A 23,166-nucleotide genomic window follows, 5' to 3' on the forward strand; every position below is an offset into this window, starting at 1 on the left:
AGCGGCTCTGGAACCATATTCCAGCAAACTAGCTGTCCCAGGCTTAGCCAGCTGAGAGGCAGCTGTTGGAGAAAAGATTTCTGCCTTCTCAGGGGTGGGCTGGGGTAATGACCAAGTAAGACAAATATTTTGCTTCTGTCACGTGCCTGCCTGGCCTTTCTCTATGCTTTTTATTGCTGACTCATGAGGCACTAGCTAGTTCCCACAGGGGCTGGCAAGAACATACAAGAGGGGACAGCAAACATGCTTCCCCTTGCTCAGACCACTGTCTGCCTCTGCAGCCCCTGCAGTGGACAAAGTAGCCAGCCAGCTGCTTTAGCCCACACCAGGGCGGACCCCGCAGCCACGTGATGGCTTGGCAACACAGCTGGGACCTGAACTGCAGTGCAGCGATGCTCTGCAGTTCCCCAGGCTGACCGAACAGAGGTAACGCAGCTCCCATGACACAGGGGGTCTTTGGCCTTTTTAACACCCTTCTCTTTCCACCCTCCAGTAAAGAAAAACCCTCCTGTAACAGACTGGATTGTATTTCCATTTCCGGGCAGCACTTTTCAGGACATGGAAGGCAGCAGGCCTGGCTGGTTTACTTGGTCTGACCCCTCCCCTTAAGTGCAGGAGCTCCGCCCACGGCCCCAGAGATCAGACAACACAGGAAGCCTTGACCTTACAAAAAAGCTGGCCGAGAGCTGGTCAGGTCAGCCTTCGTAAGGAACACATATGGGTATGGAAAAGATCTGCAAAACATCTGAGACAGGGACCTTCCAGAAGCCTTTTCGTGGCAGCAGATGCACAAGCAGGGCATGAGAGAGGGCAACACACACCTCTGTACTGAGGCACAGAGGGGGCCCTCGGCCTCACAGCCATCAGCTCAGCGTGAGTACGACAGCAAAGCTGCAGGGGGTTTGCAAAGCCATTTGTAGGCCACACAGGGCTCTGTGCCAAGAGGAAGTATTGCTGCTACTTCGTCACTTCTGAAAAGCCATCAAATTCAGACTATATACAACATATATAGAAATAACTTTTAATTAAAAAATCAACCTTGCATCAAAGATTATTGTATCTTACATTGAGGCAAGATTCAAGTTTAAGACAAACCAGTGTTAAAAAAGTGTTTAAAAAAATAATCAGAATGTGCAATAAACTACAATGTAGCAATAGGTTGTAGTGTTGAAACTTTACTGAACTGTTTTCATATGCCCAGTGTATATTTTCTGTCATTTTGACCAAAAAAATAAATTGACACTAAAACTGGGTCATCTGTCCAGTGCCATTCCAGATATTATACATGGAAAAAAATTGCACAAAAACCAGAGACTCCTATTAAATTGCCTTCAACTGTCCTACACAGAAAAACTGCCTGTTGATAGATTATACTTAATCTTTGTTAATACCTCTTGGGATTGGAGATACATTCCAAGCTATGCTATTTAGATGCAAGTTTAAACAACTTGCCTTTGTTTTCTCACTGTGAATGCAATAGGAAATGAAAAATCTATCCAGAATCACAATGGAAAGCTTTGGGGCTTTTTTTTTTATTGCTCTTCAAGGCTTCAATCATCTTTTCCTTTCCAGCTAGTCACCAAATGTTGGCATGCTTACGAGACTCTTACAAGGCACTGTAGAAACTGGAACAAGACTTTAACATATTAAAGCAAAGTATTATGAGCCTCATTAGCTACTGAAGGACTAAGGAAGTAAGATGACGCAAACCACAATATTCCATGGGCTGCATCACTGATTTAACTTGACTCCTCTTCCCTCCTGTCTCTCCCTCCCCACAGACCTGAAGCAGAGACCCTGCTTTCTGGGTGTCACACACATTGATTATGGCAATGCAGTGGGCTGCTTCTACCTTATTGCTTGAGGACATTAGTATGAAACATGCCCTGGCACTACTGAGAGATGACTACAGGACTTAAGCTAGATGCAAGGCTTCCAGATCCCCTGGTTTGAACTGCAGGTTCTCACCTACTCTTACCTTACACATGCAGTTAGAGAGAGACAGGTTTTTGCCCCATGGTCATGCCACACAGGAAAATAATCTGAGGTTATCGCTTATCCCCACTATTTTCAAGTAGTTTTTCTGTGTTCAGTTGAAGTTGTTGGATAAGGTAGGCAGCATCTCCTGCTGCATCAGAGTCCACTAGAACCAGATATGCATTTGAAAATAAACAGAAAAGGATGATTATTGACAAATGTGGCTATATGACAACAGAAAGTGAATGGTGCCAGCAATTTATGTGCGCCCACGCCCGACATTGGGAATATTAGACTTCCAGCTTGAAATAATTACTTTCTCTTGGGGTTCAGGAAGAAGAAAGTGTTGTCTTTGGGATTTATCCTGCCTGTTACAAAGCAAGAAAGAAAATATATTATATACAGCTAACATAAAGGTTTTGAATTGAGCTGTCATAATGCTGTGTGAACAAGAGAGATTTTACCTTACACTTCTCTCCACCTTAACTGGCTTTCTTAATGAACCACATTATTCCCTGTCACCTTTGTTTCCTTGTACTGTTGCTTCCCAGGCAAACACTTTTGCAGTCTTCTGACTCTTGGGTAGATTGCTTTCTTGGTGGATAGCCATTGTCTGGCAAAGCAATGGGTGTGCCTGGAGTGCAGGGAGAGTCACTGGGGAAAGCTGCACTTGACATTTCAGTCTGATTTGTTACTTGATCTTGGCACAGTAAAGCTTGTACCTCTTCATCTTTTAGTGGAAAAACTCGAAGTTCCCACAGCCCAGACTGAAAGGAAGAGGAATAGCAGGAGTGAGGGTGGAAAAAGAGTAAAGATGATTAAAAGGGATTTCAGTTGAGTCTGAACTGATTAACTCTGTGCAGAATCATCTGCTATCAAGTAATGAAAGAGTGTCTTTCTTTACAATCTTTGCAGGGCTCTTCAGATAAAAATACAACACTGCTAGGCACCAGGATGTAAGCTGGCTGCATAAGGTTTTGAACTAGTAATAAACCCACCCTTGAACGGACAAGGAAGCTCTTTTCCACAATGCCAGACCATTAGGATACCCGACCCCCTAATGACCAGGCCTGTCTGGAACCCTGGCCAACATCCCTGAAAAAAACCCCAGCCTGAACCCAGCCCTTCCATTCTCACCCCAAAAATATGTGCCATGTGTACTGAACTATGAAACTTTTACTTGTTGACAGATCTAGGGTTAATTTACAAGGCATAGCAATGTAGTTTTAAACAGGAGAACTATGTTCAGTGCACATTAATTAGGGTGGCAGCCTGAGATTCTAATCAGTGAGACAGAAGAGTATCTTCAGGTTTCTTTGGTGTCACTGAAAACCTGATCATACTTGGAAGCTACTGGAAGCACCCACCTTCTCTTCCTGGTTCTCCCTGCAGAGTGGTGCCATCCCTGAACAAACGGAGCTGTGGGCTTCCAAATTCGGGTCCGGAGCAGGGTCAGCAGCACAATGGTCTTTCTGCACCGTGTCCTGGCTGTGTCGACCATCAGCATTTTTGCTGTAAGATCTAGTGCAGAATTAGAAACAAATTTTATGAGCTAATCCCTGCCCTTTCATATTGCCAAGAGCAGTTCACGTTTTCATTTCAAAGTGTTCAGTTTCTCCAGATATGCTACCTCCATTCTGCTTGCTTAAACCAAAAGACCAGAGGAAAACCAGTGTGGTTCTTGAAAACCTTGTTGGCTGGAGCCAAAGCAAAGCACTATGTGGAGGAGCTAAGTGGATAAAACAGGTGGGACAGGCACACTCTGGCTGCAGACAACTGGTGACTGGTCTCACTCCTGCTCACCAGAACTGTGATGTGGCACAAGAGAAATCAGTAAGCCACAGGCTGTTCCACTCGGGAGAGCAGCATCACCCACAGCAGCCTGTGGGGACCAAACGGCACAGTCAGCACTGTGCCAGTGCAACTTGAGAAGCAAATCCTTGGGCTCCCCCTTACCACTTCTGCTCTGGACTCAACTCCAAAGCAATCAAAAATGTAATAAGATTAAAAATTTTGACCTCACCATTAATAGAAATTTGAACTAGATATAAAATAGTGGCATGCATCTGGAATGCCAGGCGGAAGCATGACCTTGCTCATGTCAATGAGCAGCTTACTTCTGAATTCAAGCAGCTCCAAGATTTTATCAAGGAGTTCATAGTTTCAAAATTAAGCTACATATAGAACTTTTTAATTTTCAATACACCTTCTAAAGTTGGGAGGTTTTATGTTCAGAATTGCTTAAAATAGAATTCCTTAATATGGCTTAGCTCTATTTTTACCCTGCATTAAAAAATGCTATCTTTGACTGTATGTTCCTAATGTCATGGCTGACTTTTAGACAAAAGTAGACACAAGCATGATAAATAGCAGAAAAAGTTATTCCAGCATTTATAGGCTGCTTTTTGTCCTGGCAGATTGTGAACTGATTTATGGGAATCATCTTCCCAGGGCCAAAATGCAGATGCAGCTTTATGACGTTTGCTCCAATATACACTACTTTTTCAAGACTTTTAGTGGTTATATTTAAATCTGATGCGTTCTGCACCAGATGGCAAGCCTGTGAGAATGAACCATTCACATAATGACTTTCTAAGTGGAAGGCCCCTGGCACAGCCCAGGAGCCTTCAGTAACACATCTCTGAATGCTATTGTTTCACCTGAGTCAGGTGAGTGAAGAAGGGCTCATGATACACTGGGTGGCTAAAGTCATAGTAACTGGGAGTGGCACAGTTTAGCTCTGTATTCAGTGAGGGAGGAAGATCAATAATGTTCAGTAATGTTTGTTCAGTAATGCCAGGTCACTAAGATGCCCAATTTCTGTAAGTATGCATGCCTCAGCACTGCCTTCCCTCTCTAGCCAAAAAATCAAACATACCTGGTACTGTCCCTGATGAGTTAATTAACGAAGGCCATCATTTTCAAATTTCTCTGTGACAGCATTTCTGACACTGCTGTAACACAACCCACACCAGGTTCAATAGGAAGGCTCTTATCAAAGCCAATACACCTGCCTGCTGTTCCTCCTGGGCCAGCGGCTCTGTTCCCACAGCGACCACCTTGCACGTTCTCTTTCTTCATACTTTGTGTGACGCAAGGAAAAAGCTTTGTCTGACAGGTCTTCTACCTGTAACAAGGCACAGGGAGAGCTGTGCTGTCACTATGAACATCACTAGAAATAACACCAGCCAGTATTATATATAATTCTGCAAAGGTCTATTCAGCAAACAAGAGAAGGCAACACAATGCATGCTTGCAATACAGAGGCACACTTATATGCATTCAGCTTACAAGAGCTCTGGTGTATGGGATGCTGTCATTTTAGCTTTATTGCTTTACATATCTGTGGTTGATCTGAATGGATGTAGAAATTATACCCCCTCCATGCAACTAACACATTTTTCTCTATGATGAGAGGCAGAAAATTAAGAGGACAAGTATTCATTTGCAAATCAAAGCAGTGTTAAAAGTACTTAATAAAGACAAGCACAAATCTCAACAGTTTCCAGAGATTGCCTTAGGAGGAAGCTGGGAGGTAGCAGGATTTGCCAGGTGCTCTTTAAGCACTGGGAAATAGGTTTGAGATCACCCAGGACTTTGATAACTCCACAAAGAGGAACTCGGCAAACCTGAGGTGCCACATTCCTCCTGCGAAACCAAGCAGAAAATGGCTTCTGCTTTGAAGAGACTATTTCTTACCCAATGGTTTGCATGACTCCAGTACAGCTTAAACCAGCCCCAATGCAAGTACTTTACCAGGCTGTAGTAAAACGAGACCCACCTTTTTAAGTAAAAGATGTAACTATTGTACCTGACTTTCACTGTGAAAATACCATCTGTGTTTCTCCGGTGGCAACACACCAGGAAGTTTGTTCCTTAGCCAGAGCTGGCTGAGGAGCACTTTGCTGCCCTTCCCCCTCACTCCCCTTATGGCAGGGGGAGCTCTTGGCTGGACCCCTCCAGCACAGTTTGGAGTTGATTCAAAGTGCTCCAAACCATTCAAAGTTCACCTAAAAAGCTGAGGTTGGCAGGAGCACTTGAGTGCTGCAGCCACAGATTTTATGCCAACTACTCCCAACTCAAAAGCAGAGAAATTCTTCGAAAGAACAATTCTTGGTCATAGGAGCTGTGAAGCTGCACTGCCATATGAGTCCTAGACAAGAATTATACTAATAATCGGGGAATCCTGAAAAATAAACTGCATTTTTTTCTAAAGCAAAATCCTCAGTGGTATTATACAAGTAACACCATTTATCTTCCAACTGAGCCTACAAAACAGAGAATCAAATCCATGGTCCTTGCTGCAGTGCCAGTTACTGCCATAGAGACACTGGCAGCGGGAAGTGCTCCCCTCTGTCAGGTTTCTGTGGAAGCCATCCCTGTATCAAGTCTCTCAGCACTGAGGTGGTTCACAGCCATTATGGGTATCATGGCAAAGTGTCACAACCAATCAATATGATCCCAAAGGTTTCATTTTGATTGGAATCAGACACAGGACCCATTTGTAAAACTGTGGCTGCCCAGTTTGCTCATCTCATCACTCCTTCCTCAAGACTCCTCATTGCTTTTATTTATTTATGCTAAACACAAATCACTTTGTTAGCTGCTGGTTTCCTTTCATGCATGTGAACTTAATGGGCTTCCTCCTCTCTCTGAAATTCACCAGCTCTGTCACTTGGAGGACATTGGAACAGGGCTGCATCTCAGTTCACATTCTCTCTTTCCAAGGTCAATGATGTACAGTGTGAAAATGAGAATTTTATGAACTACAAAAGTGTTATTCCCTCGGGGAAAATTCAGGATTTTTCTGTGCTCAGATTTCCTTTGAAGTGGATACAAAAGAGAATTTTGAAAGAAAAACTTGAGAATTTGAAAATACTTTTCCTAGCAAATTGCCAAAACTTTTCATGCTGGGAAGAAGTTTCATTTTTAACAAGCTTCCATTCAAAAATCAAAGTCCACGTTTCTCTCCAAATGAAGAGTTTTGAAAAGTAAAGAAATAAGCCTTGTTTGTTTTCTGTAGCTGGTGATAGCACATTTAACTACTTCTTTATTTAAAATGAGTTCTACCCTATTCTTTCGAATGCTACATTTTCTTATTTAAAAGTTATTCTCTGTTCTATGGATAAAAATTTCATGACATCAGAGTAAAAGTTCTCTACTTGGTACAGTACAGCCTCTGCCCCTCCTCAGCTTTGTCATGCTTTATATATTTCCTTTAACAACTTAGGTTAATTTAAAGTTCTGTAACAGGAGAAATTTGGTATTTTCTCCCCACTAAGGTTAGTCTGAAAAAGGACAAAGGAAGTGTCATTCCTCAGTGGATGGATGTGGCAGTAATGTTGAGAGAAAAGGCTATGCGGAAGGCCTATTTGTGAGGCATGTCTATTGGTTTCACTCAAAGAAAACTAAGCTTTGGATCCCCCCATGACACTACAAGACACTGTGCATTAATGTTGAATAGTACCAGGAACATTTCTGAAAGGTTCTCAAAACAACAAAATCTGTGTTCCACACTCTGGCTCCACAGGAAACTCTGAGTCACAGGCCATGAAAACACTTACGCAAAGCTAATTGCACACGGAATTACTCCACAGAATTTGTCATTACTAAAACAACTACGAAATAAACTTGAACATTACAACTGTGCCTTTCCAGAAACTTTAACCTGGACAAAACAAATTAAAACCAAAATAAAACAGGAAAACCTGTGCCACACCCTCCCATGCCTTAAAGCAATAAGACTGTAAATTCATACACGCAAACCAGGAAACTCAAATGTTCTATTTCCAGAAAGTATTTTTAGAGCATATAATACAGCAGACATAGATAGTAGATTAACTTTTGCACTGCCAATTTTGGTCTTATAAGGCAAAATTTCCAGAAACAAAAATGCACCCATAAAAGGTAAGCTTTTTGTACTCAAAATAAACGCACAGTGAATAGGCCTGATTCCTAGAAAGGGCTGAGTTCCTATCCTTGGAAGTGTGGCTCATGTGGAACATGACAAATTGGGGACCCCATATTTTTTTGTAACTTAGTAAATGTTTGATGCAAGTCTACTGCATGGATATAGGCTGTTGCATTGAAAGCTTCTAAATTAAGAAGACAGAGAAGAAGAAGAAAAGAAAAAGTTATCCAGTGGCAGAAATCCCTGACTACTGCTTGACACAAGGACAACTTTCAAGTTTTAAATTTGGCTATGCAGAAGATAGAAAAGTAAATAAATTACTATGCAGTATTACAAAAAACTTTTAAAGTTGTATCATTTCCAACACCACCATAAGCTACTACACAGCAAAATAATGCAAAAGAGCATTTCATATAAAAGCAGAAAGTATATTTTGCCTTCCCTTGTGTTACATGAATGACCTAGTGAAGCTTGCCTTGACTTTAGCACATGGAGCAATTTCAAGAGTGTCAGAGCATGAGTGCAGAAAATGCCAACAGGTAATGGTGCTGTTTCCTCATGTCTTTTTTACAAACTTACTCAGCAGCAAATGTAACTCGGCTCAAAGCTAAAGTAAGGAAGTGGAAGAATTATGATCTATCACCTTTTCTCATTACTCTGAAAAACACCCAAACCAATTAACATGATCCCAAAAGAATGGAGGGACATTGGCAAAGGATGATTTACACAAACAAGATCTTTTAGCATTTTTCTCTTGTCTGACATCTCTCCTCCTTATTCTACCCAGTATTTGACAGACAATACAGAAGCAATGGGCCACAGGCCACAGCAGCAGGCAAAGCTGCTGTATGGTTAACTCAAGTTATTTCCTGGCCAGAGGATGAATCATGAATTAGGATTAAGAGTCATGCCAAACACAAATGTACTGGGAGGGCTACTAATTGAGACATTAGCCAATGAGTTTCAGAGGGACACCTTGAAATCCCTTCAGCAAAATGCACTAAAAGCATGAGACAAGTAATCTCAATGGGATCTGACATCTATGCAAGAAATCCACTGAGTCCAAGCATGTCCCCTGAAGCCCTGAATGCAAATCACTGTTGAAATTCTTCACTCCCCCCAGACACCAGGACAAAGACAGAAATGAGCTCAAGGGACAGTGTGCCCTTGCTGCCTTATTAGTTATTCTCTAAATGGTTTAGTTAAATGTGCTTGCAGGAGAGTTCTCCTGTGTGTGGAATTTGACCTTCTTGGTACAAAGGAAGAATAGGCATGTTTCCTGCGAGCTGAGATGGTACTAACCCAGAAGTGGGTGGGTGGAAGTGACATAAATTTGACCACAGATTTCACAAGAATTTCTCAATTGCAATGGAAAAGGCAGGGACAGAGTAAGCTTTTCTCTTCCTTCCAACCTGTGTATGCTGCCAAATAAGTGCAACTGCACCAGGTAAGGAAAAGGAAAGGTTATGGAGCTGGTAGCTACAGATTTAGTAAACCTCTGAGGAAGCTCATGCCTTTGTGGAGAGTGTATTTTCTACCCCAAGGGAGTGACATAATGATTTGTTTACTGAGCTTATCATAAACTTCTGTACTGCTACCTAAATGCCATCTTCTTCTACTGCTATGGCAGCTAAACCGCTGTTGTAGAGATTCCCTCAAATAGCAGCTCAAGAACAGATATTGTGGATAAAGGCAGGAATACAAGTCCTGCAGTTACAACTGGTGATAGTGGCAGAAACTGGAGGAAGATTACACGTGTTCAAAGGACAGCAAAACTAACAGGTTTCTGGAAAAGAAGCCACAAAATGATTAGAGGGACAGAAAATCAGCCTAGAGACCAGACCTGCTGGTACATTCACCCCGAGGTTAGGAAATGCTTGAAACCCCTGATCAGGGGAGAAAGGGACCCCCAGCAAAATCCATGGATGTTCTCCAAAGAAAAAGGTAGATTCTTATGTCTGAAGGAAGCAACAGTAGCCCATGATGTGCAAACTTAGCTCAACAGCCAGGCAGGAAATGCTGAAGGTTATGTTGTTCCTGACAGAGCAGAAAAGTTTGTTCCCAACAGGAGGGTTGCAGGAAAACAAACACTGAAAAGATAACTGAGGAAACTTGCTGGACCCACAAGCAAGATGCTTAATTACCACATGAAGGGCAACATGCCATGGGAACTGGCCATGGAAGGACAGGATAAGATGGAAGGACAGCATTGTAGCAGGTGGCCCCAGAAGACAGTCACACTGGAGAGGCAGCATTACAGTGCTCAGGAGCGGTGGCAGAGCCTGACCCAAGGGACCCTTTGGGAGCACTGACTGTGCAGCAGCAAGGGACAGAAGAGCCAGACAAACAATGAACAAGGAATATTAATGGTATGCTTGCATTTCTATCTTCCACTGTAGCTATAAGACACATTTTCACAATCTGATACTTCATATTTCATTTTTGAAACCTGAAACTTAGCAGGATTTGTATGAAGTGGGTGATTTCAGACAGTATGTACCATTTACCCCAATTACATACTTTATCTACTTTAAATAAACCTAGTGGTTTAATTAAAATACAGCCTACCTCTTTTTCATCTGTTTCAGATTTTTCTAAAGGCTGAAGTTCAACAACTCTCCAGCTAGAAATAAGACAAGGAAAATCAAATTAAGTTTAAGGTGCTGATAACAGATGCCTGAAATTTTTATTTTCTTTTCCCAACTTGGTACCTAACCATTCCTTTTCCTAATACAGTCTTTGAGCTATCCAATTCAGTTGTAATAATATTTTTCAACTTAAAAAACAATATGAAAGCAAATATATATAATGGATTTAAAGTACAGAACAAGTGCATTTAGCACTTCAGGCAATGTGCTAAAGCCACTGAAGTAAGCAGTGAAGACCAATTACCCTGTTTTAGAAATCTAAAGATGCTCTCTTTCTAAAACAAAGGAGAAATCATGGATTATATGCCTACACTGTACAGAAAGAAATAAGCTTATTCTACTGTTTCAGAATGGCTAAATTTAAAAAATATATGCTAAATACATTTCTGTTTAACTAACTGAAAATAGTTTACTACTTTCTTATGAACACACAAAAAAAGACAGCAATATCCAAATAACCAGTAAGAGCATGTCAGCCTTATGGTGTATTAAAGGCCATAATCATCACTACAATTAAGATGATACCTCTATTTTTAGCCAGTCTGTGCATTTGCCACATCCCTGTGTATATCAGACTATTTTCCCTGTGCTATCAGCTGTCCGGTCTTCCCACTTCAGTCACACAAACTGAAGTGCAAAGATTAAAAAAACCCAAATGCATGAAAAGATCATGTTAATATTGTACTATTTTCTAACTCCATGTTAATTATATTCTTATTTAATGTTCTCATGCTCATTTTGCTATCTTTGTAATTAAGGAGGTTGTGAACAAACCTTGGAGTAAGGATTTCTTTGTACTGTAGTTTCTCCAACTTTGACGGTGCCACCAGCGACATGGGAATAACAATGTTGTCTATATCATAGGAGCTTTCACTTCTCAACCTCCTCCTGGAGTTAGGCTGAATAATATAATCAACACAAGAGGACGTCAGGTCAAATCATAGGAAATACATGTTAGCAGAGAAACATTGAAACTTCACAAGGAGAAAGTCTAAACTTAAATGGAAACATACAATTCTGGAGTTCTCATTTATGTGTTCTTTGATGATGGTCAACTCAAGGGAATAAAGGAGTGTGATTGTCTGAACTATGTGGGACACATATTTAAACTCAACTCTGCATTAAAACATGATGACTTACAGAGCACCAGTACACCACTAGGCTTAGCAAAACCATGGGACCTAAATCTGAAAGTTGTTGTGAATTTTCCATGAAATCCAGTAAAATGGTGTGTTTCTGCAGGGACTTCACTGAGCCAGAGCTCTGCTGCTCCTCAGCAAATTTATATACCGGGGACTTTGCCTAAATTTCTGCAGAAAGGATTATAAATAAGGAAAAATAGTTAACAAGTTTTGTGACTGTATTTGCATCATGAGGCCATTTTATACAGCTGCATCAAGAAAAGGGGTCATAAGAGCCCTAGTGTAAAACTGGGAACATAAATCATGGTATAGTTAATGAAATTTGAAAAACAACAACAACAACAAAACAAAACAAAAAAAAGAAACACAAAACCAAACAACAACAAACAGAACAAACAAATGAAAAGCACACACACAAAAAAAAAGCAAAGCACAATGCCCATAAATCAAACTTACACTCCAGTTATATGATCTGCAAAATTCTTTTACAAGCAAGTATCTATTTTAGAAACACCACATACTCAATCTGGAATCAATTAGTTAATGTAATCCACTTAATTCACTGTAAAAATGCTCTGCACTGTCATATGACACTAAATTAAATGTAAAAGGTGTGTGGCTTTGGATTATTAATTTGCACAACTCTCTGTTAATATTTCAGTTGAGGCAGTGATACTGTGGTTTACCTGTGATGTGCTGTGAGTGGGCCGAGACAGGGCACTGACACTGCTTGTGGCAGCAAAACTGCTGTGGGACTCGGACTCTGTATGTTGGAAGGAGAATGTCTCAAACCGAGTGTTGCTTTCGCCTGTCATAAAAAATAGCAATAAACAACACATACTGGCTGTTACCTATTAGACTGCAGATATTTTTCCATACAGTAATAGCAAAGTCATTTCTAGAAGCCCACAGTGAGCCACTTAAAATTTACTGGATTCTAAAAAAAGACATCTAAATAAACACTTGCTACTCATCCTATCATTGTTCCACAAAAGTCACCCCTCTTATTCTATGAAGGATTTCTTCTCATGGAACCAGCTTCATATGGGCAAATGCTGACTCTTTTTTCGGGAGCTGTCAAAGACTACACACACAGCAAATGCAATCTGACTTAAGATTCCCTCTATTCCCCAGCAGCACTTCTCCAGTTGGGGTGCATATCACAAGTTCTCCCTGACTGTTTCTTCCTCAATAAATGATAGAACTGGCAGCAAGGGCAACAAAAAAATTTAGTTTAGATCTCCAAATCAATAGCAGTTTCTTCTTCTGGTTCACTGCTCCAGACAAACTGTAAGTCCTGTCTTTTCTCATTCAGTCCCATTATAAGCAGCATTTAGGGGGATTCAGAATTTAACCACCTGTTCTGCTTTCCTTCTACCTTAATTTACAGTAAGAAATGAGAACTAAGACTTAATATACCAACGAACAAAAAGAATCAGTGTATTCCAACATAGAAAAAGAAGTAAGACTGATCCTAAAGACTGTATTGCACAGGCTGGGTCAAGGTCATGAACTCCCATCTCCCAGGCAGCTCTGTAACTCCCTGACACACAGCTTTTATTTTTGGCCTTTTTCATTAGGCTGACCTTCCTCATGGATAATTTCTCCTAGACAGAGCCCAAATTAGGAATAAATATGTAGTACTACACCCACCGCACTAATAAGATAGAACTTGTGCTCCTACTTGTGAATGCACCACAGAACAGTTTTCTGGCATTGGGAGACTCTGATCCTCATGACAAAAGATTACTTTTTTGGTTCAATTAATAAAAAAACTAAATACTATCGGCAGAGGACTAACTGTAACTTCAAAAGGTGTATAGCAAGATATTTTGTCTCTTACTAGTACTCCCAAGTATCTCCAGTTGTTGATCTCAGTGTTCATGACTACACTTATGGAAACAGTGAGAAACCTTGAGTCAGCATCCACCTCCTGGGGACCAGGAAGTGGTCAGGGAAGTGGTGGCATGGAAAACAGGATCACCAGTGGTGAAAGGTGAAAGGGCACAGCATGCCATTGGAGACAGGCACTGAGTGTAAGAGAAGGCTGCACAGCAAAGGCTGGGGTGTACTGCACAAGGGGAAGGATTCAAAGCACAACCCTTATCTAAATCTAAGGCAGATTTCAGTGTGCACCCGAACAGCTTTTATTCTCTCCTGTAACTTTCTAATCAATTGGGTGGTCTTGGTTTGGTGTTGTGGATTGTGGAGTTTGTCGTTTGTTTTAACCCTAGATCATTATTTTTTTATTAAATCATCTCTGCAGTAATTCCCAGATCTCCACCTCTAGTGGAAGATTACACTATCACTTTTAACTGGATATGTACTAGCAGTTTGTTTTTCCACAATGTTAACTGATCATTTATACCTTTTAATTCTTTCCTAAGGGAAATTTTAAACTAATTTAATTTCCCCTCTTGCTCAGTGACTCATTTTCTTCAAATATCTTGCGAAGAATTTTGCCCAAGGTTTTCCAAAAGTCACATAAATGAATCTGTAACATAATTTGTTAGGCTTTACATTCTAACAGCCGGGAGAGGTAAGATGCCATTTATCTTTGCAGTGGTATGCTAATACTTTTATCCCTACATTATTACATTATTCTACAGACTTTTCAGGGCACTTCCTATTAATTTACCAAGTGATGAAGTAGAGATTCAGTGGCTTATAACAGAAAGGTAAGAATGGTAAAAACATAGTAAGAACTGGCTACCCACATGTCCTCTTAACAGTCTGGAAGGGATCCAGAACCACAAATGACAGTACACAACAAATGAAATAGAGTGGACCAAAGATTCCAGGAATAGTAAATGTTTCATTGGGCACATGACTTAACAGATAACTTGGCAATTCAGTCTGTTTCACTGATTACTATAAAAAAACCCCTTCTGTATTAAGAATGACACCCAGTGTTAGAAGAACAGTTGAACTGCTGAGCAGTTTCTTTTAAGAGTACTCCAAAAATAAAATACAGAAGCTTGTCTCATTCTGTATATACACTTAAGAAAGACAATTACTATGCTTTAAAATAGCAAATTATTTTCATGGTGTTCTAAGTCCATTTCTTCATAAGTTTCACAACAGTATCATTTTTGGAGACAACTTAAAATTAGTTCTCAGAGCCCAGTGATACTCATACAGTACATATTTTAAAAGATGTAGTGCCCTCTTGCAGTCATATTTCTCTCTTACCTACTGCTGTCTCACTTAGATGTCTTTTCTTTCTTCCTTCTGACAGCTGGTCAGATGCTCCTAACACCGACTGAGATCTGGAGTTAGACAAACAACCACTGCTCCATTGTTTGACAGAAACATTATGATGATTATAGTCTACAACAGAAAAAGCATGTATCAAGTTGAGAGCTTATTTTTCATTGTTACAATTTATAATAAATCTCTGCTGAACTATTTATAATGGAAAAAACCCCAAATTTCTGATAGGAATCCAAATAGTAATAGGACTGCAGTCAGGCACCTGCTCCAAATTCCCCCCCCCCACACTCGTATTAGCATCCTCCTACAGCTTTGGTGGGATCATCTCAGTGGAATAAAGGAGAACCTGACACTGTGGTCAGGGAAGAGATTCCTCCTCCACCTAAAGCCATAGTCAGTTACCTTCTTTGATAACCTGCTTTGTGACAAGTTTATAAACTGAACCTCTTCATGGCAGAAAACACTGACAAATACAAAATGGCCTTGCAAATACTAAAGTATTTTGCTTTACATACCATTGTCAGCAGGCACTTTAAGCTCCCCTCCCAAAGATGAGTTATCAGCAGGTTCTCCTTTGATGTCATCCTTCCTTAATAATGTTTCAAAGTATATGTGAAGAGGAATATCTAATCAAAAAACAGAAATCCAAAGGAATAGGGTCTGTATTAGAAAGATGGCAACCTCTGAACCAACGAATTATGAATAATCACTAGACGTCTAGACATTGATTCACTCAACACATTCAATATAATCTATGAGCAATATTGCTAAGGACTGAGACATTCTGGAGGGTTTTGCTTCTTGACCAGCTCCTACACAAAACCCAGCACAGCAAAGAGCACACCACTTTTCCTATGTTAGGAAGAGGCTTCGGTTCAGCATTTTGGGTACAAATAATTAATGCTTTTGGAAATTGTGACTGCTGGGAGCCCATAGGTAATTTCAAAGTACATTCCTTCTCTGTCTCCCTGGAAAAGTCTACAGCAGGGCAGTGTAAATTATTTCCTGATGGAAATTCTAACGCAGAACCAGTCTGCAAAACATTTCAAGTGGCAAAGAATTTACCCCATTGTAAGGCAGGAAGGCTTTAAGAAAAAAGTTTCTCTCTGAAAAGCCTTTCTGGAAACAAAAATGAAGAGAAAGAGAAATTTAATAGGAAAAAAATTATCAATGGAAGAAGTAGGCTTGCCTCATGTGCCTTCAGGACGTGTCAGGACAAAAATTTTCAACATCTTTTGCTAAATAAAAAGAACAATTTATTTCAATTTGATATGGACGTAACTCGGTATTTTGTCACAACACCCCAACTGTCACAACAGTTTTTGCTGTGTGTGGCAGGACATCTTCCCACCCTCTCTCTCACAAGTGGCTGGCATATGGAAGAGATAACCCAGGCCCAGCAAGGCCCAGCAAGGGGTCATCTCTTGGTGCCCAAGAGTCTGGGGCCTCCAGCTGAGAATCAACATCTTGGTATCGAGAGCAGATGTGGGAAGAGATGAAAGAAAATAAATAATAGTGACCAAAGTCTCAGTTTACACTATAAAAGACACGCAAATTATCATGGAGGTAGAAGCCTCCTACACACCTTGGAAACGTGTAGGACTTCTCCCCAGAGTTTGGATGCAAATTCCACAGTTACTTTCCTGGAAATTGAGGGAAAGGATTCTGAAGTGTGCCCCAGCAGCAACTGGATGGTAAGAATACATTGAATCCTAAGTTACACTATTTCTTTGCTAGCTGTAATAATAGGTACCTCTATTGCACGCTGCATTTTATCTACTGGTAGTTTCTTTTGTTTTATTCCTGTGCAGTGAATAGTCTGTTCAACACCTTATGTCTGTTAATTTTGTGTCTAATAAATGATAATTCATTTTGCATTAAACCTAATCAACCATTATTAAAGAACTTGCGAATAAGACCGGGTCTTGGGGTGCTGGCCACCCCAATAAAGCTAGTGCCTGGCGCCAAAGGCTAGTGCCTGGGCAAAAGGCAGAGACTGATCTAAAGCTCCTGTCTCCATTCATGTTTCCTACTCTACTTCCAAGTGAAACAAAGAAGGTCTGAAAGGTGTATTAGCCACAACATTTAAGTAAAGAAATGACCAAAGCATTTCTCCTATTTTGTTTGTCTTTTGCTTTGTTTTTTTTTTCGTGGGTGACTCAAGAGATTTTTTATTATGTGCTCCTTTATCTTAATCAAAAGGGCAGGAGTGCTTGTTTCAGTTAATCCACAGGCTAGGTGCAGAAATACCAGAAACCTGAACTTCTTAGGCACAAACTACAAATTTCCAGTTATCAAGGTGCAAGCTTAAAGAGGTGCTGCTCTGTTCAAGGGATGCTGCAACCACTGACATATCTTTAGTCAAGATCCTTGGTAATTTGGGAACTGTGAAAGGAAGACTTTGACATAGGGACAACTATGCTTCCAGAAGAGAGCACACTAGTGAGCTAATCCCACTGCACTATTTACTAGATTGTCTGGAAATAATGATTCACCTTTAAAGCAAACCACATGAAAAAATAAGGTGAGAGAACTACATCTGAATCTTGAACTTGCATCCCTCCTTGCACACAAAAAACAGAGTTTCAAAATGAGACAAATGCTAAGAATATATTTTTAACACACAGAGAAAATGAAAACAAAACCCTTTCCTTTTACTCTGCTGACAATTTTTATATATAAATATGTGGGCACAGCACAAGCAGTATTTTAAGAGAAGTTATTCCTCTGGAAGGGGAAAGCTGTAAAGAAAACATGAAACGGAATCAGGCTACAACTTGGAAAATTTCTACCATGGATTTATCCACAATAATTCTTTCACATGAAAGAGAATATCTAATAGACTAGTCTTCATGAGGAGGTAGAGACAGCAAAGTACACAAAGTAAAGCACTAATCTAGCCTCCCTCAAAAATAAGGACTGCATTTGAACAGGAGATAGGTCTAATACTTTTTCTGTGTCTCAACTATTGTTAGCAAGGCTCCTGAAAAAGAGAACAAATACCACTTAAGAAATATATTCTTGATACTGGAATGAAGCTAAAAAACATTCTTTCTCCTCTATCCTGGCAAAGTGTCCAACAGTAGCCACAGCACAGTCCAAAGTTTTTTAGGGTTTTTATGATGACAAAACTTTTTTTGAGAAAAAAGAAGATCAGTATGCTTGTTACACATCCCAGTCTCCCTTAAGAGGGAGGTAAGAATGAACACAAGGGGCATAGCCATGTATGACTGTCCTTGAACAGACTTCTAAACCCTTGGCGTCCAGCTGGGCTGCCAGAGTCACAGGGGAGAGTATGTGTAAAAGAAGAAAGGCTTAGGAGGTATTTTTCTCTCCACAAGAGTTCTGCTGACTGGGATGTTTGCTGCTGCACTCTTCAAGTGAGCATTCTGTTTCTTCTATCTGCTCCTACAATAATCTCCTCTTAAACCCCATACACAGGATGCAAACTGCCAGAGCTGAGGCTTTCTCTGGATTCCATGTCCACACTTGGGTGTTCTCTATAGATCACTGACAAGCTGTCCAAACCCAAGCCTTAAGTTATTTTCTGACGTCCCAGTAAGAGGCTGTAGTGTCTAACACTGTCATTCTGGATAGACAGTGGGTTTGATTAAAGATTCAAACAGTTCCATGGAAGTCCCAGCCTCCTGTTCAGAATTACTTTCTAAATAAGAGGGGCAAAGGAGCAAAGGAGCTCCTAGAACTGACCTGTACTGGTCAGTAACTACCTGGAAATAGGTTTTTCCTAAAACAAAATAATCCCACAAAAATTCAATCCCTTCTGCTGATAACAGCATTTTTTCTGCTATTTTGACGTCCCAAGTGCTGTCAAGTTGCACCTGCACTAACTTCAGGGCTGACTCACAGACAACATCATCTGCATTATTGTCCAAAAAGACTAAAGAATTGAATGACAAGAAACCATAAAACTTCAAAGATAACCAAAAAGGCTGACTATCACAAAAACAATTAGAACACAAAAAAACCACCTTTTAAAACCTAGTCCAAAGGGCCTGAGCAGAAAGTTGTTTATGAAAACAATATAGCCATGGTATGGCAGTGTATTGGCAAAAGCATAATCTCTAAAGGATTATTATTCAATTAGACACACCGTGAAATACCCAAAGACACTTTTTTCCTGACCAGTCTTTCAAGGTTGTAAGCAGATTGCTGGTATGGGAAACCTAGAAGGTGGGTTTTTCAAAATCATAATAAAGTCAAGATTTTCATTTAGTCTAAACTCATGTATTTTGACTGTGTGAAGTTTTCTGTTAAGAGAACTAAGTCCTAAAAATCATTGAAAAGACAGGTTAGTCCATAACTTCTACAGTTGTCACAAACACAACCACCCTGTTAAGAGTCATGGCATTACCTACCTGAAGGGAATGATAAGACTGGATGGAAGGAAGAGTCCAGCTCTTGCACATAATCTAGGATTTTAGATTCTGTGCTGTACTCACTGCTGCTTGAAGTGGAGGTTGGCACCACACATGGCAACTGAGTTTTATATGGAAAGGAGGCATCTCTAGAAGGCAGAGTCTGCAAGAATACAGAGAAACAAAGGTGAACTTTTCCTTTACTCATGTCCTACAAATTAGATCAGAGAGGAAAAAATCCATAAAACCAACAACTCTGCTTTAATATGTGAATAGGAAGAATATTCCAACAATCTTCAGATAGTCTAAATACGACATACCTTCACTTATTACGGACCACAGTGCACAATACAAAGAATACAACCCCCCTTTCAATTAGGACTAGGAAACAGCTGTCAAAGCTTTCAGATAAAATGCAACTGTTTCCAATCATTATTTTGATCTATCCTATGACAAACACACACCCCTTAAAACTTAATTCCGGCCCAACAGGCATGATATGAATGTACAAAAAACCCTAACACCAGACTAAATAGAGGGGTCTCCTTCATTTATCTCCTCAGTAAGTTTTTTAGTATCAGTATCTCTAGACACATTGAGCTCACACATTTTAATGCAAAAAAATATACTGAACATTTTGAGCACACTGTATACTTACACAAAGCAAAAAGGCAAAGTCTTTACCTTGTTGTAATTTAAACATCAGATAAGCAACAGAAAGAAGATACACAGCAATAAAGATGGAGAGGGATGAATTAAAAATTGATTATGGGTAGTAACAGGAGTTGCTACAAAGAGAGGTGCAAAGAAAGATTAATGTAGCTGGTTAGCTGCAAGGCCTGTTAAAGTATGCAAGGTAAAATAATGGATGGCACAGAACTAGTAGATGTGAGGTAGCAGGACAGAGGCAAAACACAGGGTGAAGATGGGCAAGAATAAGCAGTAGAGTGCAGGCCATTTACTGAGCTCTGAAAGACAGATGTAATTAAATGTGATGCTGTAAAACAGCAGCAAACAGTAGTCTGTGCTTCAGAATATGCTACAAAAACTACTGCAGACAAACAATGTTGCATAAGCTACTTTCTTACTGGATACTGGTGGTAGTAACCCCAAAGATACTGACATTTTTAAAGGCTTCTATAGGTTTCTGATATTTTGCCAAATACTGCAGATCCTGCAAATGGGAAGGGAGAGAAAGGAACACTGGAGTGCTTCATGGCTAGGCTTCCAGCCTACCACTGTGCCAACAATCACATTTATCATCCCCTGGGAAACAGTTCCAGTGTAAAAAGAACTGTAAGAATGAATAAGACATTTTCTTATGACTTTTTATGGAAACATGTAGCATCAAAGGTGAGACTCATTACTTGTATTTTCAGTACTTCTGCTTTTTGAATCTAAGAAAACTCCAGCTGGTTTCTCTGGCCTGAAATACTCCAGGCTGCACTTCAGTAGTACCATTCATGTGTTAGCGATGAAGTGATTGTATCGACCATATAAAATCCCCGCCACTTACTGAAAGCACTGCTTCTGTCACATGACATCAATAGTCACAAACCACATTATTTCAGAAAATATTCCATTAGGAAGTTCACCTTTCTCTCTTCCCTTCTTCTCAATTGATGAGTTCCCTATGCTGGTACTGTATCTCAGAAACTGCTAAAATCAAGTAAGCATGTTAGGATGCTGGAGCAGAGAACAGAGTGATGGTGGGGGGGAGGTTCTTTTATTTAACTTTCTTTTTCCCCTAGGAAAACCTTCAAAGTCCTAAATCCACCCTAATCTCTGTACACAGGTGTATGCACAAGTATTTTCAACTTAACTTGGAAAGAATTCTTTTCTAGCCCAAGGCTCCTTCAAATCAATGTTCCGTTATTTTCCTGTGACAGACATATAGGACTCTTCATCTGTTAAACTTTAAGCATCCATAAAGTGTTTGCCAAACTGGCTCCTGTGTTTGGAAATACTAAAGGGATAAATGGTAAAGCAAACTTAAAGTTTCCCATTATATGGATCACTACACTCAGGCTTAAAGAGCTTTTAGGTAGTTGCTCTACCTCAGTGCACTAAAGGCTTGCTTTTCAAAAATGCACAAAAGCATATTTCCTCTTGATATTTTGGTTTTAGAAATGAAGTAACTTACTAAATCTCTACTGTTTAAGCTGCAATGGTACCACTTCTGCTTGTCTTTTTTACAGAAGTGAATCCACATTAGAGTAAATAAATCTCTCACCCATTCTTCAAAAAGAAATTCCCAAACACTAATCAGTAAAATTACTGAGACAGTATATAGTTACAACCAAGACATTCTGATAGCCAGACCTTTAGTCCTGACTCACTTTTTCTTGCTTTAATTCACTTTAGCCCCAAACACATCTAGATTATAGCTTAAAGATGAGCCTGCTCAAAAACATGCATACATGGTCAAACAACTTCATAGTCACAATCCATTTTGAAACTATATTAAAATCCATTTGCCAATATCAGTAAATGGAAAATTCTCTTCTTCAGCTTGCCTGTGGTGGGAATTACAAAACCTTATGCCTGAATTTGTGCCTTGAATACTCTGGCAACAACACCTAAGTAATGAAATCTTTCATTAAGAGAGTTTGTACTCCAAAAGAAAATACACACTTCATAGAAGCAAGAGCAATTTTATTTAAATGCCTGTGAAGCTACTAGGGAAAAAAAACCTAAGAAATTTGGCAGTGTCTGTGTTCCTAGCTACCAGATCTGGCTTAAATTTCTAATGGAGTAGTTTTCCACTGGAAAATGCTGAATTAGTGAAATCATGATGTTCGTCAGGAATGTTGACTTAATCAACTCTTGATGAAAAAAATTTCAGAAGCCCTCAGCACTGGAATTAGAGCATTTTCCTCAAAGAAAGTGCTTCAACTTACATTTAAATAAAATAGAAGAATTATTTATTGGAAAACCGAACTTCTCCTGCTTCCAATTCCAAATAGAACACAGTCTAAAAACCAACTGCCTTTTAGAGCAGTTAATTATTGAAATTTAACAGCAACAAAAAAATCCACCAAAACCCAACTGTAACCAAGCCCACAAATATATCCATTCAGCCATGGCAATGACACAGGAACATCATGGCACACAGCTTTCAGGAGACAGGACCCTACAGCAAACCTGACCACAATGTCAACCCTTCATGAAGCAATAGATTACAGAAATCTTATCAATTTTCCCTTTTCCCCTTGCTATACTACACCTTGTACATCTCCTGAAACATTTTTCTTCATTACTGAAATACAAAACCTCATGCTTCATGAGCTCAAGCAGATATAAAGAGTAATGTTACATAAAATTCATTGTATTAGAGAAAACACACTGTAAGAGGAAGGCAGGAGTGTGCAAGCTCTAAATATTCAATTAAAATAGCAGCTCTGGTTTAAACATATGAAACTTACGAAAAAGAACTGCGTCAACCAATGGAATCTAATTTTCTACAGTATTATGAATTTTGAACTTGGATTTTTCCCCCTTAGTACTGTTTTACTGGGTTACAGAAAACATAGAGAGCAATTCATTTTAATATTTAAAACAATTTTTGCACTTGCTTATGACAGACTGATGCATTAGACAAAGCACAACTGGCTCATGCCTCTGTTCTTGACGGGTCAGAAGGCTGAACTCTACTGGCCACCCCATCCTTCTGCAGAGAAATAGTGTGAGTCTATGAAGCATGACATAACTGAAAAATGTTTTGTGCTCTCAGTTAAGAAATTGTGAAGTGAATTGTCATTTCACGGTTTTGGCTACTGATCACTAAAATTCCTACCATTTTTGCAAACATGCCTAAGTGTAACAGTGCAGAGAGACACAGTTCAATTATTCCACGGTGTATGAATCCGGTAAGTTAATTAAATTAACTCAAATACACT

The 23,166-nt window shown here is 39.8% G+C and overlaps 1 protein-coding gene across 1 annotated transcript in view; it reads right to left on the reverse strand.

Moving 5' to 3' along the window:
* Positions 1-1,007: 1,007 nt before the first annotated feature.
* Positions 1,008-23,166, reverse strand: part of KANSL1L (KAT8 regulatory NSL complex subunit 1 like) — a 62,323-nt gene continuing 40,164 nt past the window's right edge. Inside the window, exons 7-16 of the mRNA XM_085065691.1 lie at positions 19,268-19,430; positions 15,407-15,517; positions 14,871-15,008; positions 12,365-12,486; positions 11,311-11,435; positions 10,457-10,511; positions 4,992-5,104; positions 3,345-3,498; positions 2,500-2,744; positions 1,008-2,345 (exon numbers count right to left, since the gene is read on the reverse strand). Coding sequence (XP_084921817.1) covers positions 2,237-2,345; positions 2,500-2,744; positions 3,345-3,498; positions 4,992-5,104; positions 10,457-10,511; positions 11,311-11,435; positions 12,365-12,486; positions 14,871-15,008; positions 15,407-15,517; positions 19,268-19,430 — 1,335 coding nt within the window. The 3' untranslated portion in view covers positions 1,008-2,236. The remainder of the gene's footprint in view (positions 2,346-2,499; positions 2,745-3,344; positions 3,499-4,991; positions 5,105-10,456; positions 10,512-11,310; positions 11,436-12,364; positions 12,487-14,870; positions 15,009-15,406; positions 15,518-19,267; positions 19,431-23,166) is intronic.

The sequence above is a fragment of the Lichenostomus cassidix genome, chromosome 7, assembly GCF_008360975.1.
Source record: "Lichenostomus cassidix isolate B80296 chromosome 7, HeHo_3.0, whole genome shotgun sequence".
NCBI lineage: Eukaryota > Metazoa > Chordata > Aves > Passeriformes > Meliphagidae > Lichenostomus > Lichenostomus cassidix.